The sequence below is a fragment of the Lissotriton helveticus genome, chromosome 3_1, assembly GCF_964261635.1.
Source record: "Lissotriton helveticus chromosome 3_1, aLisHel1.1, whole genome shotgun sequence".
In the NCBI taxonomy this organism is placed as follows: Eukaryota; Metazoa; Chordata; class Amphibia; order Caudata; family Salamandridae; genus Lissotriton; species Lissotriton helveticus.
The window spans coordinates 1836094002-1836114445 of NC_136061.1; the positions used below are offsets into that span (position 1 = coordinate 1836094002).

General features: G+C 36.2%; 1 protein-coding gene across 1 annotated transcript in view; it reads left to right on the top strand.

Annotated features, from left to right (window-relative positions):
- Nucleotides 1–20444, top strand: part of LOC144823881 (mucin-2-like) — a 1553567-nt gene that overhangs the window by 729519 nt on the left and 803604 nt on the right. Inside the window, exons 13-14 of the mRNA XM_078682769.1 lie at nucleotides 19953–20087; nucleotides 20171–20335. Coding sequence (XP_078538895.1) covers nucleotides 19953–20087; nucleotides 20171–20335 — 300 coding nt within the window. The remainder of the gene's footprint in view (nucleotides 1–19952; nucleotides 20088–20170; nucleotides 20336–20444) is intronic.

The following is a 20444-nucleotide window of genomic DNA, read 5'->3' on the forward strand; positions in this document are numbered from 1 at the left end:
CTCATCAAATAATGTGGTAGAGAGAAAATGTGAAAATTGCATGTAGATCGAACAACAGTGGGTGAATAACTAAAAAAACATTCTCGGTCCTCTCCAGGGAAATCCACAAATCCTGGGTACTTTTAGAATCCCCAGGATGTTGTAAAATAACAGCACAATATTGATGTGGATATCTCATGTGCAAAAATAATTATGGAGCCTTGAGCACAAACTGTGCCAAACAGTCAAAAAAGGGCTCAGCGCTGGGTGGGAGGAAGGGTGAAAAGGCTCTGCTGTTAAGGGGTTAAATTCAAATGAAAGCACAACATGGATTAACATTTTCATATGCTATTCCATGATTTACCTAAAAATGTAGCCTAAGCAGGACAGCACTGTTGCTGAATGGCTTGGCCTTCACTGGTCTTGCTTGGGGATTTTAGGTTATGCCCTGTTCACCCCCATTATTTTGCTGAATGATACAGGTGGTAACTGACTCGGACTGTGCCCTGGGCTCTGCTAACCAGGCCCAAGGCCAGTGCTATGTTTAAAAAGGTACATGTAATAGGTTACCATTGACAATGACAGACCCTATAAGTACCTAGTAGATAATAGAGCCAGGGGGTGCAATCTACCTACAAGTATTGACGAGGCGGTAGTAAGCGCTAGTATATAATTAGACTTGGAGGTTTAGATGTCCAGCAGGTTTCCTTCACTTTCATGTGTGTGCCTCTGTGTGCCTGTTGTACTTTAAAATGCAGTCCCACAAGTTATTGACTCTATTAGAGATAGCACAGCAGCCACCTCTCCGGTAAGAATTAGTTCAGCAGGTGTGTGCCAAAGGAGTCACCACAGAATGGACTCCACTAAATGCTGAAGACAGTGAAAATTCCTGGTCTGGCTGGGCCCGGCTGGGGACGAATAATCAAAAACAACAATTTCCTTTGTGTGCCTTGGGACAAACCGATAATAAATCATACACCATTCATCCAAACATGCCAATATCAGCAAAGAGTGCTTACCGTTTGCAAAAATCCAATATATGAATGTTTATTCTCTAAAATCTGTTAATAAATTCATATAAAGTGTACATATAATAAAAACATGGGTTATTTCAAGATAAGAAAACTCTAAATAGAGAGCCACATCAACATTTCACAAAGATCGTACACATCACCATAAGTGAACATGGAAGAATATCATAAACATTCATTTTTTGTCATTACACATTAATCACAAAGAAATTCATTGGTCAAACAACTATTTTGTACAGTCTCTTGTTTGGCCAAGTTAGGGTTGATTTAGTGCTTTTGTAGAACCAGTGCGACGCTTTCAGGTGGGTTAAAATGATCCGACCACCTTCTTGAGGAAAAAGACTTGGGGGTTTATTAGGATGGCAGGTGGGCTTTGCCCGCCCGCCACACTTTCGGTAATGTGGACCGCCCGCCTACAGGGCGGGGGTCCCGATTTTGGCATTAGGATGCGCCCGCCACACAGGCGGGCGCATCCTGTATATTTACCATTGCGGCGGGCGGAGCTGAAATCTCCGCCCGCCGCAACGGTAAAAATGCACGCTGTGCATTTCAAAGCACAACATGACAGGCACCGCGCGGTGCCTGCCATGTTGCACTTTAAAATGCGGGGTGGTACCATAGGTACTCCCCATGTGCACCCCCCAAGCCCCGGACTCCCAGGGGGCCCACAAGGGGCCCCCGCAGGGAGTCTCCGCATGCCTTTCCGTGGCGGCATTGCCACCACGGAAAAGCATTTGTAAATGCCCATAGTAATATGGCGGGACGTGTCTAACAGACACCGCCACCATGTTACTCATTTTCCGCCCCGGCCGCAAGGCGACCGGGGCGGAAAAAAGGCGGGCGGTGTTTGACAACGCCGCGGTCCCCCCCGCCATCAGAATATGGTGGGGGGAATTGGGCAGTGGATGTCGGGTGGATTTCCTCCACCAGGCTGGCGGTGGCTGCCGCCAGCCTGGCGGAGGAAATCCGCCCGATATCGTAATGGACCCCTTGGTGTCTCCCACAACTTCAGATCTATTGTAAAAACATTATATAGAAAAAAGAATTTCATTGCTCATGAAAGCGCAACATATCTTATTGACATAACATTATATTAATTCATAGTCAGTTCGAACAAGTCGTCTACAGGGAGAAGGAACCCCGCTTTTCTTTATAATACATATAAAACAAATAAAACAAACAATGACACCTAATTTAAACAAATAACTTTGGTGATATTGGGATCTCGCCTTATAACACCACACATTATTTTGGCCATCACAACTGCCACAATCGGATGTCACACCGAATCAAAATAATTATTCTAGACCCCCATCTGCGATAGCAGTTATGACGGTTAACCCACCGGAATTGGTGATGTGTTATCATTCAATGATCACTCTTGGGAACTGGCTCCTCAAGATCAAGTACCACCCATCTATTTTTAGGGTATGCCTAAAGGATAACAACATTTATTTTATTTGTAGTATTCTGTACTCAAGGAACATTATCTATGTTCTACTTGCAATACATAACTAGCCCTGATGTATTACCTTCAATGAAATGTCTTAATATATTCTGAATTTATTTTCTGTCACTCGAGTTCTGGGATTGAACAATCTCCAAATAATTGATCCTCCTTACTGTGGTTACACAGGTAAACTTCTTCAAGTTAAAATAAATGCCTGTATATAGCAAAAGACACGTGCAGGGTCCTTTCACTAATTATTCACCAAATGTTGTACCCCCACAGATATCTATCCTTTTTATTTTGCAAAACCTACAAAGGGGCTTTTTAACTGTTCTCCCATTTATTTTAATATGTAATAATTTTTAGACCAGGTGAAGAATCAAGGGGATGGGCCACACATTCATACAGCAAATCAAACTTTTATATTAATCACCCACAGCCAGAGTATGGTTTAATGGGCTAATATCTGATCCCATCAAAGTTTAATGGGCACTAGCCAGGGCTACCCACTATCCCCACTATTTGCCATTGCAACGGAGCCTATGGCGGTACGGTTCAGGCAGCATCATGCAAACAGGTGTATAGGCTTCACCACCAGGGAACTGATAGTGTCTATGTATGCTGATGACCTCACGCTTTATATCAAGGACCCGGCTGTGAATTTCGTTCCCGTTACATGGGAGCTTATGCGATATGGGGGTCTCTCTGGGATACACATAAACTGGGCTAAATCCACCCTTTTCCCACCCATAGGAGGCACAAGCACCTTCGAGCTCGAGCTCCCGATAGCCTGGGCGGATGGGCCAACGCGCTATCTGGGTAAGCAGGTGCATACAGGAGATCTGGATCGCCAGTTATGGAAGGGTTATGACATGGACAGAGGAGAAAGTTAAAAGGTGGAAGAATTTGCCCCTGTCCCTCTCAGGCCGACTAGCTATCACCAACATGATATTCCTCCCTAAACTGCTTTATCTGTTTGCAAATATCCCTATGCCCATAACTTTGCAATTCTTCAAGTGTCTTAAATCAAGCATGATCGAGCTAGTCTGGGTAGGAAAACAGCCTAGGGTGTCCTCTGAGCTCCTCACACTACTGCTAGCACAGGGCGGCCTGGGTGCCCCAGATTTTACATTCTATGCATAATGTGCCCAAGCCCAGTTTCCAAACTTTTGGCATCACCCACCGCCATTTCAACCACATGTAGCTATTGAAATAGACCGAATGTCTCCCCTACCTTTAACCACAGCACTATAAAAAAGCTATAATTACCCCAGGCAAGAAACAGACAAACAGAAACATTCCGTTGGGCATGGGGGGCTCTGTAAAAGAGATAATCTGGGAATGCTATATGCTCCATCATCCCATTAGCTAAAAACCCACAACTCCCCCCACTAATGGAGCAGGGTGCACTGGTTGGCGCCCGCCAGCATACCATCAACACATTCACGGACCTGTACCCAGAAGGCCAATTTCCCACACGCAAAAACTAAGCGAGTCCCCCCAGTTGGCACCATTGGACACATTGCTATATCTACAGCTTCGGGCAGCCTGCCGAGCACTACATGATGCATTCCCCGTCGCCCTGCCACCCCTTCTCTGACCTGGAACACATGCTCACGGAGTCATCTGCCCGTAAATTAATCATTTGCATTTATTTCATCACACGGGGCACATCCTTGAACACTAGCCCAAAATTGTGTAGCGCCTGGGATGCTGAAATGAGTTCTCCTATCTCGGATACACAATGGAATTTCTGCTGTGGCCAACTAGATTAGGTCTCCCCGAATCATCTCCTTAGATTAATACACTTGAAATTCCTGAACCGTTTATATCTCACCCCAGTCCAATTGCAACGTATGGGTTTACGACCCAACACTCAATGCTGGCGCTGTGGGACACGAGGGACGACCCTTCTGCATCTGTCCTGCGACTGACCATGGGTGGCTGTCCCAGTCCAGAGGCATAACTGGTCAGAAGGTTTCGAGATCACCACTGGTGGGGGAGCTGGGCTACGTGTGCGACATTCCCGCAGAGAGTCTGCGGCTCAAAGCATTATTACTCCTGAGACAGGTGGCTATTCACAGGGGGAAGAGGTCGGCCCGGACATAAAAACCTGGGTAACAGATGTTGTATACTGCAAAGACCAGCAGACATGCTATTGGGAACTCATGCCAGCTCGATCGCGCCCCAGCGACATTTGATCCCCAGTCACATGCTGGCTTTGCTCCTTAAAAAGTGGAGTACCGTAGCACCCACCTGGTCAGCACAGCACAACAGAACACTGCGATGATATTATAGGAACTGATTGCATCATCCGGATGCTGGTCAGTAGCATTAAAATGCGCACTTATGGGTGTCTGTGGGCTTCACTAGTCTGTGATACAACCATCAGGGGTAATTGGGGTTGCTGTATGTTTATAAACTGAAAACTCAATAACATTTTTGTAGTAATTGACTCCAGAATGGTTGTGGTATTTCATGTAGATTTATTGTAAGATGTTAAATAGCCTGGATCAAGCCCCACCAGAAGCAGCCAGCAGGCAGCTCAGCCCCATCATAACTGTGCTTATCTTCAACCAGCACCCAACATTCCGTAGTGCATCATAGTGCAGAGGCATTCCACAAGAAGGGCATTAGGTGGGTAAAGGCATACATGGAATATGCAATAAGTAGAATACAACATACCTCATTTTCTTCCACAACTAAACAATGAACAAAGGAGCATAGAAACTAAAAGGAGAAGAAAGCGTACCGATCAATACCCGCTGACACATTCACTGGCCAGACAGATGTGACAGAAGGCACCTCACAGTATGAGGCGTAGAAAATACAGAAAAGGAAAGAACGAATAAAGATCAGACACATTCTTTTTCTATAAATAGGTACAAACACATACATTGGTACTCTTCTTCCCTTCTCCATTCACAACGAAAAAGAGAATAGAAAGATTAACCCAAGAACTAATCCAGACGGGAAACAATCTTTACAACGCAACTTTTACAACGCACTACCATTACAACGAAACTTTTACAACGCAACATCCATTACAACGCATGCAATTACAACGCAACCATTACAACGCATGACACTACAATGCACACCACTACAACGCATGTCATTACAACGCAGTCATTACAACGCATACCATTACAACGCATAACATTACCATCCAACACTTACCCTACTGTTGCACCCCTGGAGTTAGAATAGTAATTTTTACCCCTACACTATCCAACACTTACCCTACTGTTGCACCCCCTGGAGTTAGAATAGTAATTTTTACCCCTACACTATCCAATACTTACCAAACATGCAATGTAATGTTATGCGTTGTAATAGTATGCATTGCAAAGTTATTATGCGTTGTAATGGAATGCGTTGTAGATGTAGTTTTTAAAATTTTGTTGTAATGGCATGCGTTGTAATGGAATGCGTTGTAATGGATGTTGCGTTGTAAAAAATGCGTTGTAAAGGTATGCGTTATAAAAGTGTGCGTTGTAACGTCATACATCCAATCCAGACACACCACTTAGGAGGAAAAGTATGAAAGGAGATAGGCATAGAATAAATAAGAATAGTAAACAGAGAAGCAGAGGAAAGTACAACAAAAGATTTTTCATACTACCCTGAAAGCATAGTAATTAAAAATACAATTTAGACACTTTGAATATCGAGCAATACAATTTCAGCAGAAATTTACTGAGTAATTGAGAGTGTAAAACTCCTATAGACACGACCTCGTAAAAGGTCAAACAAAATAGTGAAGGTTAAACAGAAAAAGCATTGAAAATTGAGAGGGATCCCCATATCGAAAACCTAAAAGGTCAAACATTGAAAACATTGAAATTGATGAAAGGCAGTAACAAAATGTTACAACCTCATGAAGGTCACACATTGAAAAACTTGAAGAATTGAACTATTGAGAGTGAACATTAGAAACTGTGAGTACAGTAACAAGTACAACACAATGTAATCCCAACAAGGGAATAATACTGGTATGCATGCAAATTGATAAGTGCAAATTGATACACATTCCCTGCAAAGGAATACTGCACGCATGCATTAGTTAATTGTACATATGAATGTACATTGAGAATGAACAAAAAGAGATAATTGAGCAAACCAATTTTGAAATCCTTGCCAGGCAATACTGCATAAATTGAAATTGAGTAATATTGCACAAATGGAAAATGTTGAGAAAATAGAGTAATAGAACTTTTGAAAATGTGCAACTTTGAAAATGTGCACCCTGGTCAATCTCGAGCAGAAGTCCCATGAGGAATGTATAACTAATGTCAAACATGTACACCATTGAGATAGATTGAAATGGCACGTATGCAAACCTGCAAAAGATAACAATTGAGAAACTGTAACATCAAAATGTATAACAGCACCAAGCCAAATGAATATAGAGAAACAGACATAAATACAATTTGTAATACAATTTGATTTGAAGAGATAACCACGTATGAAAATCGGATCACTGAAATATTATCGACGGTCACATTATCGACTTACTAAAATATCGTAGCAAATTTATCGAGTACTAAAATATCGACTTTCTATACTTATTACACAAACTACTAAAATATCGACTACAAAATATCGAGTATTAACAATCTCGAATACATAAATATCGCCTTAGTAAATATCGACTACAAATATATCGTTGTTCATGAAATTACCACAAACACTACAAAAATATCGACTACTAAAATATAGACTACAAAAATATCGAGAAAAAAAAAAATATCGAGTTGCTTTCTCTACATTTCATGTCTAAAATACCATATTAATCGTCTATAAAAGTCATTGCTCTATAGAAAACACATTTTACATATAATACCTGTTACTTTTATCACCTTCCTATTTAACTACATTTCCTATACATTCTATAAAATGCGTTCTATCTTTTGGAAAATATTCTGCACATTTAACTAACATTTTCATTATTTTTAACCACTTACATATCTATTTTATTTAACAACTAACTGGCTTTAATGCAAAAATCACCACATACCACCATTCTCACATCGACAAACATACCAATTAACCCAAAAAAATTCAAACTAGCCTATACAATCCTTCCTTTCACCCTGCAACCAATTAAATGAAAGCACACAATATACACATACTATAAAAGGGATACATACATTCTACCATTTGGTGCTGCTAACTCTTAGAAAGAAGATGCCAAAACTCTGAAGATTTCTTCCTGACCAAACATCTTTAAAGATCCAGCTCACTAGCTAATTATTCAAGTAAGTAACAGTGCATTATGTAGAAATCTAAATTAGTAGTGTGATAATGTACTTATATCTCCTAACTCTTGCACTTATTTACTTTTTATCTCCTTCTACATTTCTGATAGAAAGTACTACAAATAAATACATAATACATGTTCCTATTTCTTCACCTGGAAAATCAGATAGTAAGTATACATTAATGTTGTGTTATACACCAACTGCTTTTTTTAAACACAATTTCACCAGATTCATTCTCTATTTTAAACATTTTATTCACAGATAATCAGAGAATTTCCTATCTCTATACTACAAATGTATAAAACTAGACTCATTAAACATGTAAGTATATATGTTTTTGTTAGTAAACCCCCAATATAATAAATCATATTTTCTAAACAACATATCTTGCATATTACATCTTCCCTACAGATCCAATTATAACTTCCAACATCAACTATACCAAAAGACAAAACGACCCTTGTAAAAAATGTAAGTATAATTGTAATTGGCCTAAAACCTCTGAAATCAAACAAAATATATGTTCTTAACACCATGTTATGTTTTTTATATTTTCTCAATAGATATTCTGAATACATCATACATCTATTCTACCTACAGCAAACAAAACTACTTTTTTTCAAGTGAGTATACTTTTAAATATTTGCCATTTACCAACAGTTCCAAAAATAGTTAATAATATTGTACAATTATTTATTCTATCTTCTCTACAGATCAGAACTTTATAACCTTGATCTACTGCACCCAATTCTACAATTCAACTATTTTATCAAGTAAGTATATGTAACGTTCACATCAAATGTAGTAGTAAACTAAAATAAAAACTGCTTTTTCCTAGAAAAATCGTTTGTTATGTGTAAACATTAACTTAGCATTTCTATATTCTCATACCAACAGTAAATCAAGAAATACATACAAGAAAACCCTTCAAAATACAGTTCTGGATTTCTGATTACTACTGTTAGTAACTGTAAGTATAAATACATAATTAATTATGTTAGCACCACAAAGTGAAAGATATTGTTTATAATTTTGTTTCTTTCTACTCTTTCCTAGAACAAGTTAAGCTAAATGACAGAAGGTGCAGAATTTGTGATGTCACAGAAAAATAAATTACTGTTATGTTATATGGGTTATGTTTATAATCAGGAAAGACAAAGTGGTAGAAAAGTTTTCTGGAAATGTACAAAATATTACTCTAACAAATGTTATGGAAGGGCTACAACTGAGGAAACTAGTGTGTTATTTACCAGGGAACACAATCATCCCCCCAATGTCACAGAAATTGAAATAAGAGATGCTTTAGAAAGTATAAAAACTGCTAGCACACAAAGTGATAAACCAACAACACAAATCCTTAAGGAAGAACTGTTAAAAGTCCCAGCCCATGCTTCCGGTCAACTACCCTCTATTGAATCCCTAAAACGCACAATTGCATACACTAAAAGACGCACTTGCACAACCCCACCCAACCCTACTACTTTTGAGGAAATTATTATTTCACCAGAAATGTCCATCACACACAATAAAGACAAATTTATCCTTTTTGACAATGAAAGCAGTACAAACAGAATCATAATGTTTGCAACTGCAAGTAATTTACGAAAAATCCAACAGTGTCCCCAATGGATGATGGATGGAACATTTAAACCATGCCCAAAACCTTTTTATCAACTATATTCCATCCACGGTTTATACCATAACTATAACATCCCTTTCATTTACTGTTTGCTACCAAACAAACAGCAAAACACTTATGCAGAAATATTAAATGTTCTCAAAAATGAAATCAATAATTATTTTCCAGAAAAAATAATTATTGATTTCGAATTAGCTATGATTAATAGCATTTTGAGAACATTTCCCCACACAGCAATCCAGGGTTGCTACTATCATTTCAACCAGAGCATATGGAGACATCTCCAGAAATCCACTTTAAGTATTCTATACTCAACAGATAGCACATTTGCCTATCAAATAAAAAAATTGATTGCACTGGCCTACGTTCCTGTTACCGATGTAGCAGAACACTACAATTTATTAATTGACAGCACATATTACAAGAGGAATGAAGATAAACTAACCCCATTACTGGACTATTTCGAAGATACTTGGGTGGGAAGGTTGCACAGATCTGGACATCGACGCCAACCCAAATTCCATATCCCTTGGTGGAATGTCTATCTTAGCACTTTAAACCAAGAGGCTAAAACAAACAACAGTGTAGAAGGGTGGCATAATGCTTTCCAAGCTACCACAAGCAGAGCCAGACCCACATTCCATAACCTAGTAGAAGCTTTGAAAAAAGAACAAAGCTATCAAGAGCTAAGAATGGAACAATCTGTGACCCAAATTGGTCCAAAACTAACGAAACAAACTAAACAAATGTTCCGACTACTGCAAAGTCAAGTCACACTATATCCGACAACTAGAGGATTAGAATACCTGTCAATAATTGCAAAAAGCCTACTATAAAAATGTCTACAATAGATACTAATCTCTTATTACAATAATTATACATATAACAATAGAAAAATGTCTGTTAAAATTATAAATAATACATATTTGTTTAAGAAACGGATCAAAAGTTCGTACCATATTTGTGAACAAATATGCAATATTTATAATTACATCACACATACACATTACATTAAGTTCAACATTTCCCACCCAACAAAATAATTACTTAAAATACTTACAATTTCTGTTGATGAAAAAAACGTAATGAAGCAAAATACAGTCCATTGCAATGTATAATAATTCCAGTATAAGAAACCATCAAAAACCCGAAATTAATGTTAAAATGAAATAAACGCTCCATGAAAATCCAAAAACAGTAGTGTGGACACTTTAGCATTTAAAGTGATATACACACAACTTCTAAAAAAAACGGTCACACATATCAATGTATCAATTCAAAACGAAACCCTCCAAAAACACGAAAAACAGTTATAAAATATAAAAAACCGCTCCTGGCAAACACGAAATATAGGAGATACACGTCAAAATATAACTAGAAAAGTCATACATTAGTATCTCATCAAAAAAACACGCTTCCTTCCATGTAGTTTTCATGCGAGGAACCGGAACCTCTACAAAAAACATACATAACGAAACCCACCCACAAATAGCCCATAACATTAGTAAATACATTCACAATTAACATTAACCATGTAAGAAGACCTTTCCTAACACTTAAAATAACAGTAGAACTAAAACATACACGACGCATGTCTAACTACGACATTTAACCTAAACGCTACCTAAACAATTCATACATACACACACAAACCCTCCACAGTTAGAATATACCATCAAACATTACCACTCTGTTATAAATTGTATGTAAAATCAACCTTACCTCCCTCCACACGAAGCAACTCCCAACCGCGAGCTTCTCCAGTCCGGAATGAAGCACAATAACGTTACGCGGTAAAAAAGTAGTCCCCTTAAACCATTTTGGAAAAGGTATTATAGAAAATACAATGTTATAGTATAAAAAAGTAATACATAAACATTGTTATTTTAACAAATTAATAAAGTAGACTCATTAAAAATTAAACAGTAAAAAAATAAAAAATATTTTTAATATTAAATAATATATAATAATTATTATATATTAATAATATTAAAAAATAATGTAACACTTGAAATGATATATCTAACTAATTAGTAATTGTGTAAATTTATAGGAATAATGTTGTGTTTGTTTATAACTAAACATTATAATTGTTAATGTGAATAATTAATAATAATAAATAATATAACTTATTTATTGTTATTAATAAAAAATTTGTAACCATTTATAATAAAAATAATACCCTGAAATAATATATATTTATTTCTCAGAATATATATATTTCTGAAAAGAAAAAATAAATGTTTAAGTTTATTAATAAATAATAATAATAATATACATTTTTTTTTATTAATTATTTAAAAATGTTAATAATAATTTCTAAGTATTATAAAACTATATACTTGCATAATTAATATTTTTCCAATACCAGAAATTATTAATAAACATATTATTCCCCTTTACAGTGACAAACTGAACAACATTATATATTTTTATGTGTGATATACAAACATTGTCTGAAATATGTAGGCAAAAATGTCATAAATTGTTTTTCCATATCTTCAGCAAATATAATAATTGTCATGTTACTTTATAAAAATATAAGTGTAAAAAAAAAAAATTTAATAATATTAATATATAATATTAACATTATTAAATATAACATGAATAAGCAGAATGAACACTAATTCTTTATTTATTTTTATATAAAAACTTGTTACTCAATGTTAATGTTGATAAAAATATTTATGTTCATAAAAAATGTTGTTAAAGAAATGTATGTGAAAAATTAGAACATGTACATAAATATTAATGTGTTAATCTGCAAATACTACATTTCCAAAAACAGTTATTTTCTTTTTGATTGTGATTGTATTATAGTTCACATAAAAAAATATTAAAATGGTAATAAAGTTTTGTGAAAACACCCATTGTGCATTTTTTTGTAATATAATAACATGATAATTTACAATTATATGGAAATGTGCTGTACAATGATCAATTAATATTTACTATTGATACTGTAGTCAAGCTAATATAATGTATACTGTTAGACATTAACCAATAATGAATTACAAATCCTACTCCAGTCAAGCTAATATCAGGGAAGATGCTGGATAGTGACCAATGATTACTTTCAATTCAACTCCAGTGTAGCTAATATCAGGTAATCTGCTGGACACTGACCATGTATAAATGTGAATTGCTACTTTAGTATAATGTTACAGTTAATTGTAAATTTTTTAAAAAGGTACAATAGTTAAATAATGTTATTTACATATATTTGGATAATATTTGTAGCTGAGTAGTCCAAAAATATATAAATAGAACAAAAATGTGTAACTTTTTCCTACTAATTATTAGTATAATATTTTTGTAACACACTTTATATACACCAAAGGAACCCTTAACCCAAAAAATACCCCTTTACCCAAAAACTGAAAACTGACCCTGAACCCAAAAATAAATCCTTAACCCAAGAACTGAAAACTGTCCCTGAACCATTTAAAAAGACCCCTTTATCCAAAAACCCAAAACTGACCCAGAACCCTAAAAATACCCCTTTACTCAAATACTGAAAACTGACCCTGAACCCAAAAATATATTCCTTTACCCTAGAACTGAAAACTGACCCAGAACCCTAAAAAAAAACCTTTATCCAAAAACTGAAAACTGACCCAGAACCCTTTAAAAAACCCAAATTCCAAAAACTGAAAACTGACCCTGAACCGAAAAAATATCCCTTTACCGAAGAACTGAAAAACTGACCCTGAACCCTAAAAAAAACCCTTTACACAAAAACTGAAAACTGACCCTGAACCCAAAAAAAAGCCCTTTATCCAAAAACTGAAAACTGACCCTGAATTCAAAAAAATACCCTTTCTCCAAAAACTGAAAACTGACCCTGAACCCCTAAAATATTCCTTTACCCTAGAACTGAAAACTGACCCTGAACCCTAAACAAACCCCTTTATCCAAAAACTGAAAACTGACCCAGAACCCTTAAAAAAAACCTTTTTCCAAAAACTGAAAACTGACCCTGAACCCAAAAAAAATCCCTTTACCGAAGAACTGAAAACTGACCCTGAACCCTAAAAAAAACCCTTTACGGAAAAACTGAAAACTGACCCTGAACCCTAAAAAAAGCCCTTTATCCAAAAACTGAAAACTGACCCTGAACTCAAAATAATACCCTTTATCCAAAAACTGAAAACTGACCCTGAACACCAAAAATATCCCTTTAACGAAGAACTCAAAACTGACCCTGAACACAAAAAAAACTCCTTCACCCAAAAACTGAAAACTGACCCTGAACCCCAAAAATATTCCTTTACCCTAGAACTGAAAACTGACCCTGAACCCTAAACAAACCCCTTTATCCAAAAACTGAAAACTGACCCAGAACCCTTAAAAAAAACCATTTTCCAAAAACTGAAAACTGACCCTGAACCCAAAAAAAATCCCTTTACCGAAGAACTGAAAACTGACCCTGAACCCTAAAAAAAACGCTTTACGGAAAAACTGAAAACTGACCCTAAACCCTAAAAAAAGCCCTTTATCCAAAAACTGAAAACTGACCCTGAACTCAAAATAATACCCTTTATCCAAAAACTGAAAACTAACCCTGAACCCCAAAAATATCCCTTTACCAAAGAACTCAAAACTGACCCTGAACACAAAAAAACCCCTTCACCCAAAAACTGAAAACTGACCCTGAACCCAAAAAATACCCTTAACCCAAGAACTGAAAACTGACCCAGAAGCCTAAACATATCCCTTTACGCAAGAACAGAAAACTGACCCTGAACCCTAAAAATACCCCTTTACCCAAGAACAGAAAACTAACCCTGAAGCCTTTACAAAAACCTGTATCTAAAGACTAAAAACTAACCCACAACACAGAAAATAATCCTTCCCCCAATAAACCACAACTGACACTAAAGCCAAATCATATCCCTTTATACAACACATGAAAACTGTCCCACAATAAAAAAAAACAATTACCCCAGAACTGATCAATTACCCTCAAAAAATAATAACTCCTTTACCCACAAAGCCTAAACTGACCCTGAACCCTACAAATACTCCTTTACCAAAAATAAAAGTATTAATATTGTATAACTAATTATTTAATAATAATAAAAATTTATAATATTAAATAAAAATAGCTGTAATAAAAAAATTGTTATGATTAATAATTATATTCCCTAAATAATTAATTAACAATAACTTCGAAATAATAGGCCAAAAAAATCTCATTAATATAGTTACAATTTTTATAATAATTAATTACGTATTAATTACTAATTAATAATTAAATTAATTATTATTAATTAATTAAATAATGTATATTATTATTTACTAATTTATGTAAATCAAAAATGACAAACATATATTAATTACATAATTATTTGTAATTACTCACCACACTTATCCCCTATTAAACCAACATCCCGCTCCTAAACATAAATTACAATTTAATTAACAAACTAATAATAACTATTTACTTAATTAATTAACTAATCGACATTAATAAATTAACAATTAATTACTAATTAAAAAATATTACACATTGTAATAATTAATTGACTAATTAATAAATTAATTAATTAAATAATTAATGTTAATTGTTCACCAATTAATTAATAATATAATAAATGTACAAACATATATGAATTAATTAATTATTTTCAATTACTCCCCACCCTTATCCCCTATTAACCCAACTTCCCGCTCCTAAACATAAACATGAATTGCATTTATTAATTAATAATAACTAATTACTTAATTAATTAACTAATTAATATTAATTAATTACTAATTATTTCCTATTAATTTTTTTATAAAACATTATTCAAATAATAATTGATAACTAATTAGCAATTAATTAATTATATAAATAATTTACACACATATATTAATTTATTAATTATTTTAAATTACTCCCCACCCTTATCCCCTATTAACCCAACATCCCGCTCCTAAACATAAACTACAATTTATATTACTATTAATTAAAATTAGTTATTTAAACTTTTTTTCTACATATTTTCGATATTTTTAACTTCCACTATATATCGATATTTTGTCAAGTCGATTTATTTGAGTCGATATTTTTGTACTCGATATTTTTTATCATTATTTTTGACGATATTTTTAATGACGATATTTTTTTTGTCTATATTTTTATATTGTCGATATTTTTTCCTCGATATTTTCTCCATTCGATATTCTGTAGTCGATATTATGTCTGTGCACCATGAAAATCACCATAAATTTGATGCACACTTGAAGAGAACATGGGAGTAGTCCCCATCCCATCTCCCAAGATTTTACAACATGTCCAAGTAGGTGCTGAAGGAATTTAAAACCATAAACTATCTGGTTCAGTCGATGGAGATTTTGCAATGCACAAAAGATAGCAAGCACCCCTTAAATAAAGTAAACAGAATGCGATGAGTTTCGCTGCTATGCATTCAACCACCATCAGACGGATTAACTCCCTTTGGTGCTTCATTAATGTATCAATCTCTTCGGACAAACATTTTTGACATTTTGACAGTTACTAGCAGAGTGGTAGAAGGTTTTATTATCGTCAAGTAATACTTTCAAGACACTTGTTCTGACTGCTTTTGAAAAGAAAGAAATATATTGAAATGGAAGCACTAAAAATACTACCAAAATCCACCAGGAGGGCATTAGGGAATATTAGGGAATATACATGGGAATATGCAATAAGTAGAATACAACAATTTTTTTTTTAAAACCTTGGAGAGCCAGGAAGACTGACGTGCACCAACAGCCCAGGATTTCAAAACCAGTATCTAAGGGCTCCAGACCACAGGGGGAATGCCCGGTGGAATAAAAGATCTGTCTGGATCTACCAGTGACCCTTTGAAGCACATGCCCTCAGCCCTTGAAGCACCCACCCACAGCCTTTACCTATCTTTCTTCCTCTGTGTAAACAAACATATACAGAGAGAAGCAAGGGAGAGAGAGAGAGAGAGACAGAGGTTGTTAATTAGGGTGCTGCAACTTTGACAGCAAATGGCCTACATCAATGTTTTTAGTCTACTGATGCTCCTTTGTCTTCAATTGAACTCTCAACGTTCCATTGTTCCAACTACCTATATATACCTATATATACTTACTGTCCCAATGTTCTGTTATTCAGGATTTTTGGCAAGGTATTTTTTGTTGGGTCAAAATTTTTACTCTTGATAGTGTGGCAGATTATCATTTGAGAGACTTTTTTTGAATAACGTCTGAATTTTAACCTTTGTTTATATTTAGATTCTGTGCCTTCCACAATGCAAAGGAACCTAAAGAGTAGACCGTCCTCTCAGATGTGTTGCTCCTTAAGTCCCTAAGTGAAGTTGCAATCATGACCTGTAAGACATCCATAGAGCATACACTGATTACAATGTTTGTATTTTTTAACTATGTTATTCCTGCAGAACATTTTAACAGAAAACGTTAATCACACAGTGTGTTTCTGTATTTTGGGAGGAGTGTAACCTCATTTTGAGATTCTTAGGGCAGCTTGTCTGGAATGCAGGCCTGCCCTATGGATTTTTGTGTGAGATACGGAATCTAAATGTGGACAAAGTACAAGAGCAGATGTTGCTCAGAACAGCTGCAATACACCATTAAGGAGAATTGCCAATGATAGCTGCACTTTAAATGTAAATGAACCCTTTTCTAGCATGTTCTGAAATATTGTGAAAATCACTGGATGGCCCTTTTCAAATTATGGCAAATTTATGGTTAGAACCTGTGTCTCAGCCACACTTGTGTATGTAACACTGCATTCTCCAAATAGGATGCCTACCACTGATGAGTTTTTAGGGAGACTGAAATAGTATAATATTTATTAGCGATGGGCTGCGTTGATAAGCTTCTCAAGGTATTACATTATCAATGAAGAAAGTTGTAATTCTTTAATCCTATTGGAGGTGATTCAAAATAAATCTAAGCTAAACCACAGCATTCATAAAAGCAGGGCAGTAACATTAGAGCGAAAACTTTTATTAACTCAATTGATAAGGGGGTATTTCACCATGGATGATAGGGAAATTGGCCTGGAATTAGGTTTACTCTAAGCCCAGGCACATCAAGTCATAAATGTCTCACCACTAGGCTATCAATTGGACCTGGTTGTCTATGCAGTATCATGTCCAATGCTTTTGCTATCACAAATCCTGTTTGCTGAAGTTGTATTTGTTGGCTTTAGAACTATGTGCGCTTTGCCACTTCTACCCAGTGCTAAAGTGCTTGTGATGTCACTTCCTAACATAGCAGAATCGTCCTATGCCTACTTGGCACATTAAATTTACTTGCAAGTCCCTGGTAAATGGTACTACATGTATTCAGGGCCTTTAAATTAAATGCTTCTAGTGGGACTTTAGCACTCATTGTGCAACCAACTAAAATAGCACTTTACAACACCATGCAGGCTTTAGTGTAGTATTTTAAACTGCCAATACGATCTGGCAAAATAAACCGTTATCTAGGCCTAAACCTTTCTTTTTAATACCTACAATTCGTCCCTAGGGTAGGCCCTAGCATCTCCTAGGGCAGACTACATGGTATTTAAAAATGTAGGACATGTGTACTTAAGTTGTACATTTCTTAGCAGTATGAAAACTTTCCTAAAGTCCTTTTTCACTACCAAAGGCTCATCTCTGACATTTACTGATACTGTGTGACCTTATTACATTGAATAAGTGCAAACGTTGGATTGGGAGCAAAGAAATAAATAGGGACTGATTCACAAAGGCAAACTAACACGTTTGTGTAAGTTTGTAATGGCTGGCTATTCTTAAATGTATTTTATGAAACGTATCTTTAGGACTGCAGAGTTTCTGCACTTGAAAATCTTTTTATATGTGGAGGCTTTGCACTTGGTTAGACTCAAATGAATTCTATTTGAAAATGTTCTTTAATTGTAAAGTCAGCATTCAGTTCACAATTCTGAAAATGTCTCTGGTAGATAAATTTGTATTTGTATTCACAAAACTGTGAAAGGATGTCCTGCTCTGGGGTGTGTATTCATCCCAGAAATAGACACAAAAGGGACTAGATGTGGGGAAGATGTACCATAATACCAGGATGTCTGGAAGCTGAGCTTTATATTGCTCCACTTAAACTTCAAAGGGCTTTGTCTCCAGTATAAACAAGAGAACCTAACACCAGCCTTCCTTTTGTCACCCCAGACAGTTCAAAACCTTAACAGGGAAAGGGAAGAACCTTCCAGTACCAGATACATGGGAGGGCAGGGAGGGCCCCTCACACAAAGGCTGACACCAGGTATTCATATTGGACCCACAGAACCACTCGTCAGATCATTTCTGGACCTGTAGGAGACTCAGAAGGAAAACTACCTGCTGCTAGAAGGACTGCCCTGCTGCTGGAAGGACTGTCTTGCTGTCCTGATGTCTGAGAAAAGACAACTGGACTTACTCCTTGAACCCAGAACAAACATAGTGACTTATAGGGCTAGCTGGATGCCCTTCTGTGTAAACCGCAGGGACACAACAAGCTTCATAGACCTTGAACCCTGCTGCTGGCCTCTGCTGGAGAGAACTAACACTTCAAGTGCCCCTCCCTATGTCTTGGATCATTAGAATTTATGCTGGTGGCACTGCTGCTCCTGCCTATCCCTAAAAGCTGGGACTTGCAAAATTTTGCCGGTCCTGCTGCATTCTTCCCTGAAGCAGCAAATACTCTTCAGCCGGACCTCCCAGTAGCAGTATCCGATCTTCAGTTACAGTTTGCAGTCTAGTCCCAGTTGGCAAATCCGAGCACCAGAAGAAAACATTTTAGTCCAAAGGTGGAAACCTTCACAGGGCTTAATGATGACCAGCTCCCCATTGATGATGACAACCTCCTTGGCCAATACAACAAGTTTCTCCTGCTCTGAGATTTGTCCTGCCTTTATCAATAGTTTCACCGAGCCCACCAGTGACTTTCCATCTTCGATGACACGTCGTCAGATCTAACACCACTTTTATCCAACCAGCTCTCCATCCCAGTCCGCCTTAACTTTCAACTTTGAACTGGTTTTGCACAATCAGATGCCGATGGTTGGTCCTTTTATCTTTTAGGTGCTATTTGTCACTATAAAAATCAAAAATGTACAACTGTGGTGTTCCTAAATGCATTACATGCATTTAGGTGTAATTTTATGTATTAAAATGTATTCTTCTAAATTCGTTTGGGATTTTTCTTGTTTTAAGTTTTAATTTATCAATGTTTGTGAGTTGCAAGAATACTGTACACATTTTCTTCAAGTTAAGCCTTACTACTTTTTTGCCAAGCTACCAGAGAGTTAACCACAGGTTAATTTGGTGACTTCTTTGTGGCTCACCCTGGCAAGGATGGTGTTCATTATTTCAGTGGAGCTATCACCCCTTTCAAATAAAAACCCTGTTTCCTACATTATATGTGTGTTACCATCCCAGGATCTTTGGAAGTGTTTTAATTGTCAATAAGCTATCTGGTCACATTACCTATTGTAATACTTTTGATGAAATTTGGTTATATCATTCTGCATGATTTACATTTGCACCTTGAATACTACTATCCATATTTCCAATCTAATTAGCATATCAGTAAATGCAATCCTGATTCTCATTGTTTCTTCACAGGCATGACCATCTTCAAAACTTCCACTTCCTCCATCATTTTGTACACAACAAGCGGTATCCAGCTGCAGATAGACCTCTCACCAATAATGATGATCTACATATCTCTAGATCCGTCCTACAAGGGGTCAACCAGTGGTAAGAACCATAAATCTTCAGGATGAATTACCCTTCTCTTAAGCTGTGACAATACTTTTACCCTCCCTTGTTTCTTCATACAGGTCTTTGTGGAAACCTAAATGATTATCAGAGTGATGACTTTAAATGCAAGAAGGGTATAAAGGAAGCAACTGCAGCTGCTGGTGCCAATTCATGGAAGACCAGCTTGAGCTGCCCCGATATTCCAATCAGCTTTAAGGATCCATGTGCCCTGAATACAGGAGTTGGTAAGAACCTGAAGTTATATTACACAATACTGCACATTTTTACAGAGAATAAATAATGTTAATGTTAATGTTAAAGGAAATTTATTGAGCGCACTGTCACCATGAGTTT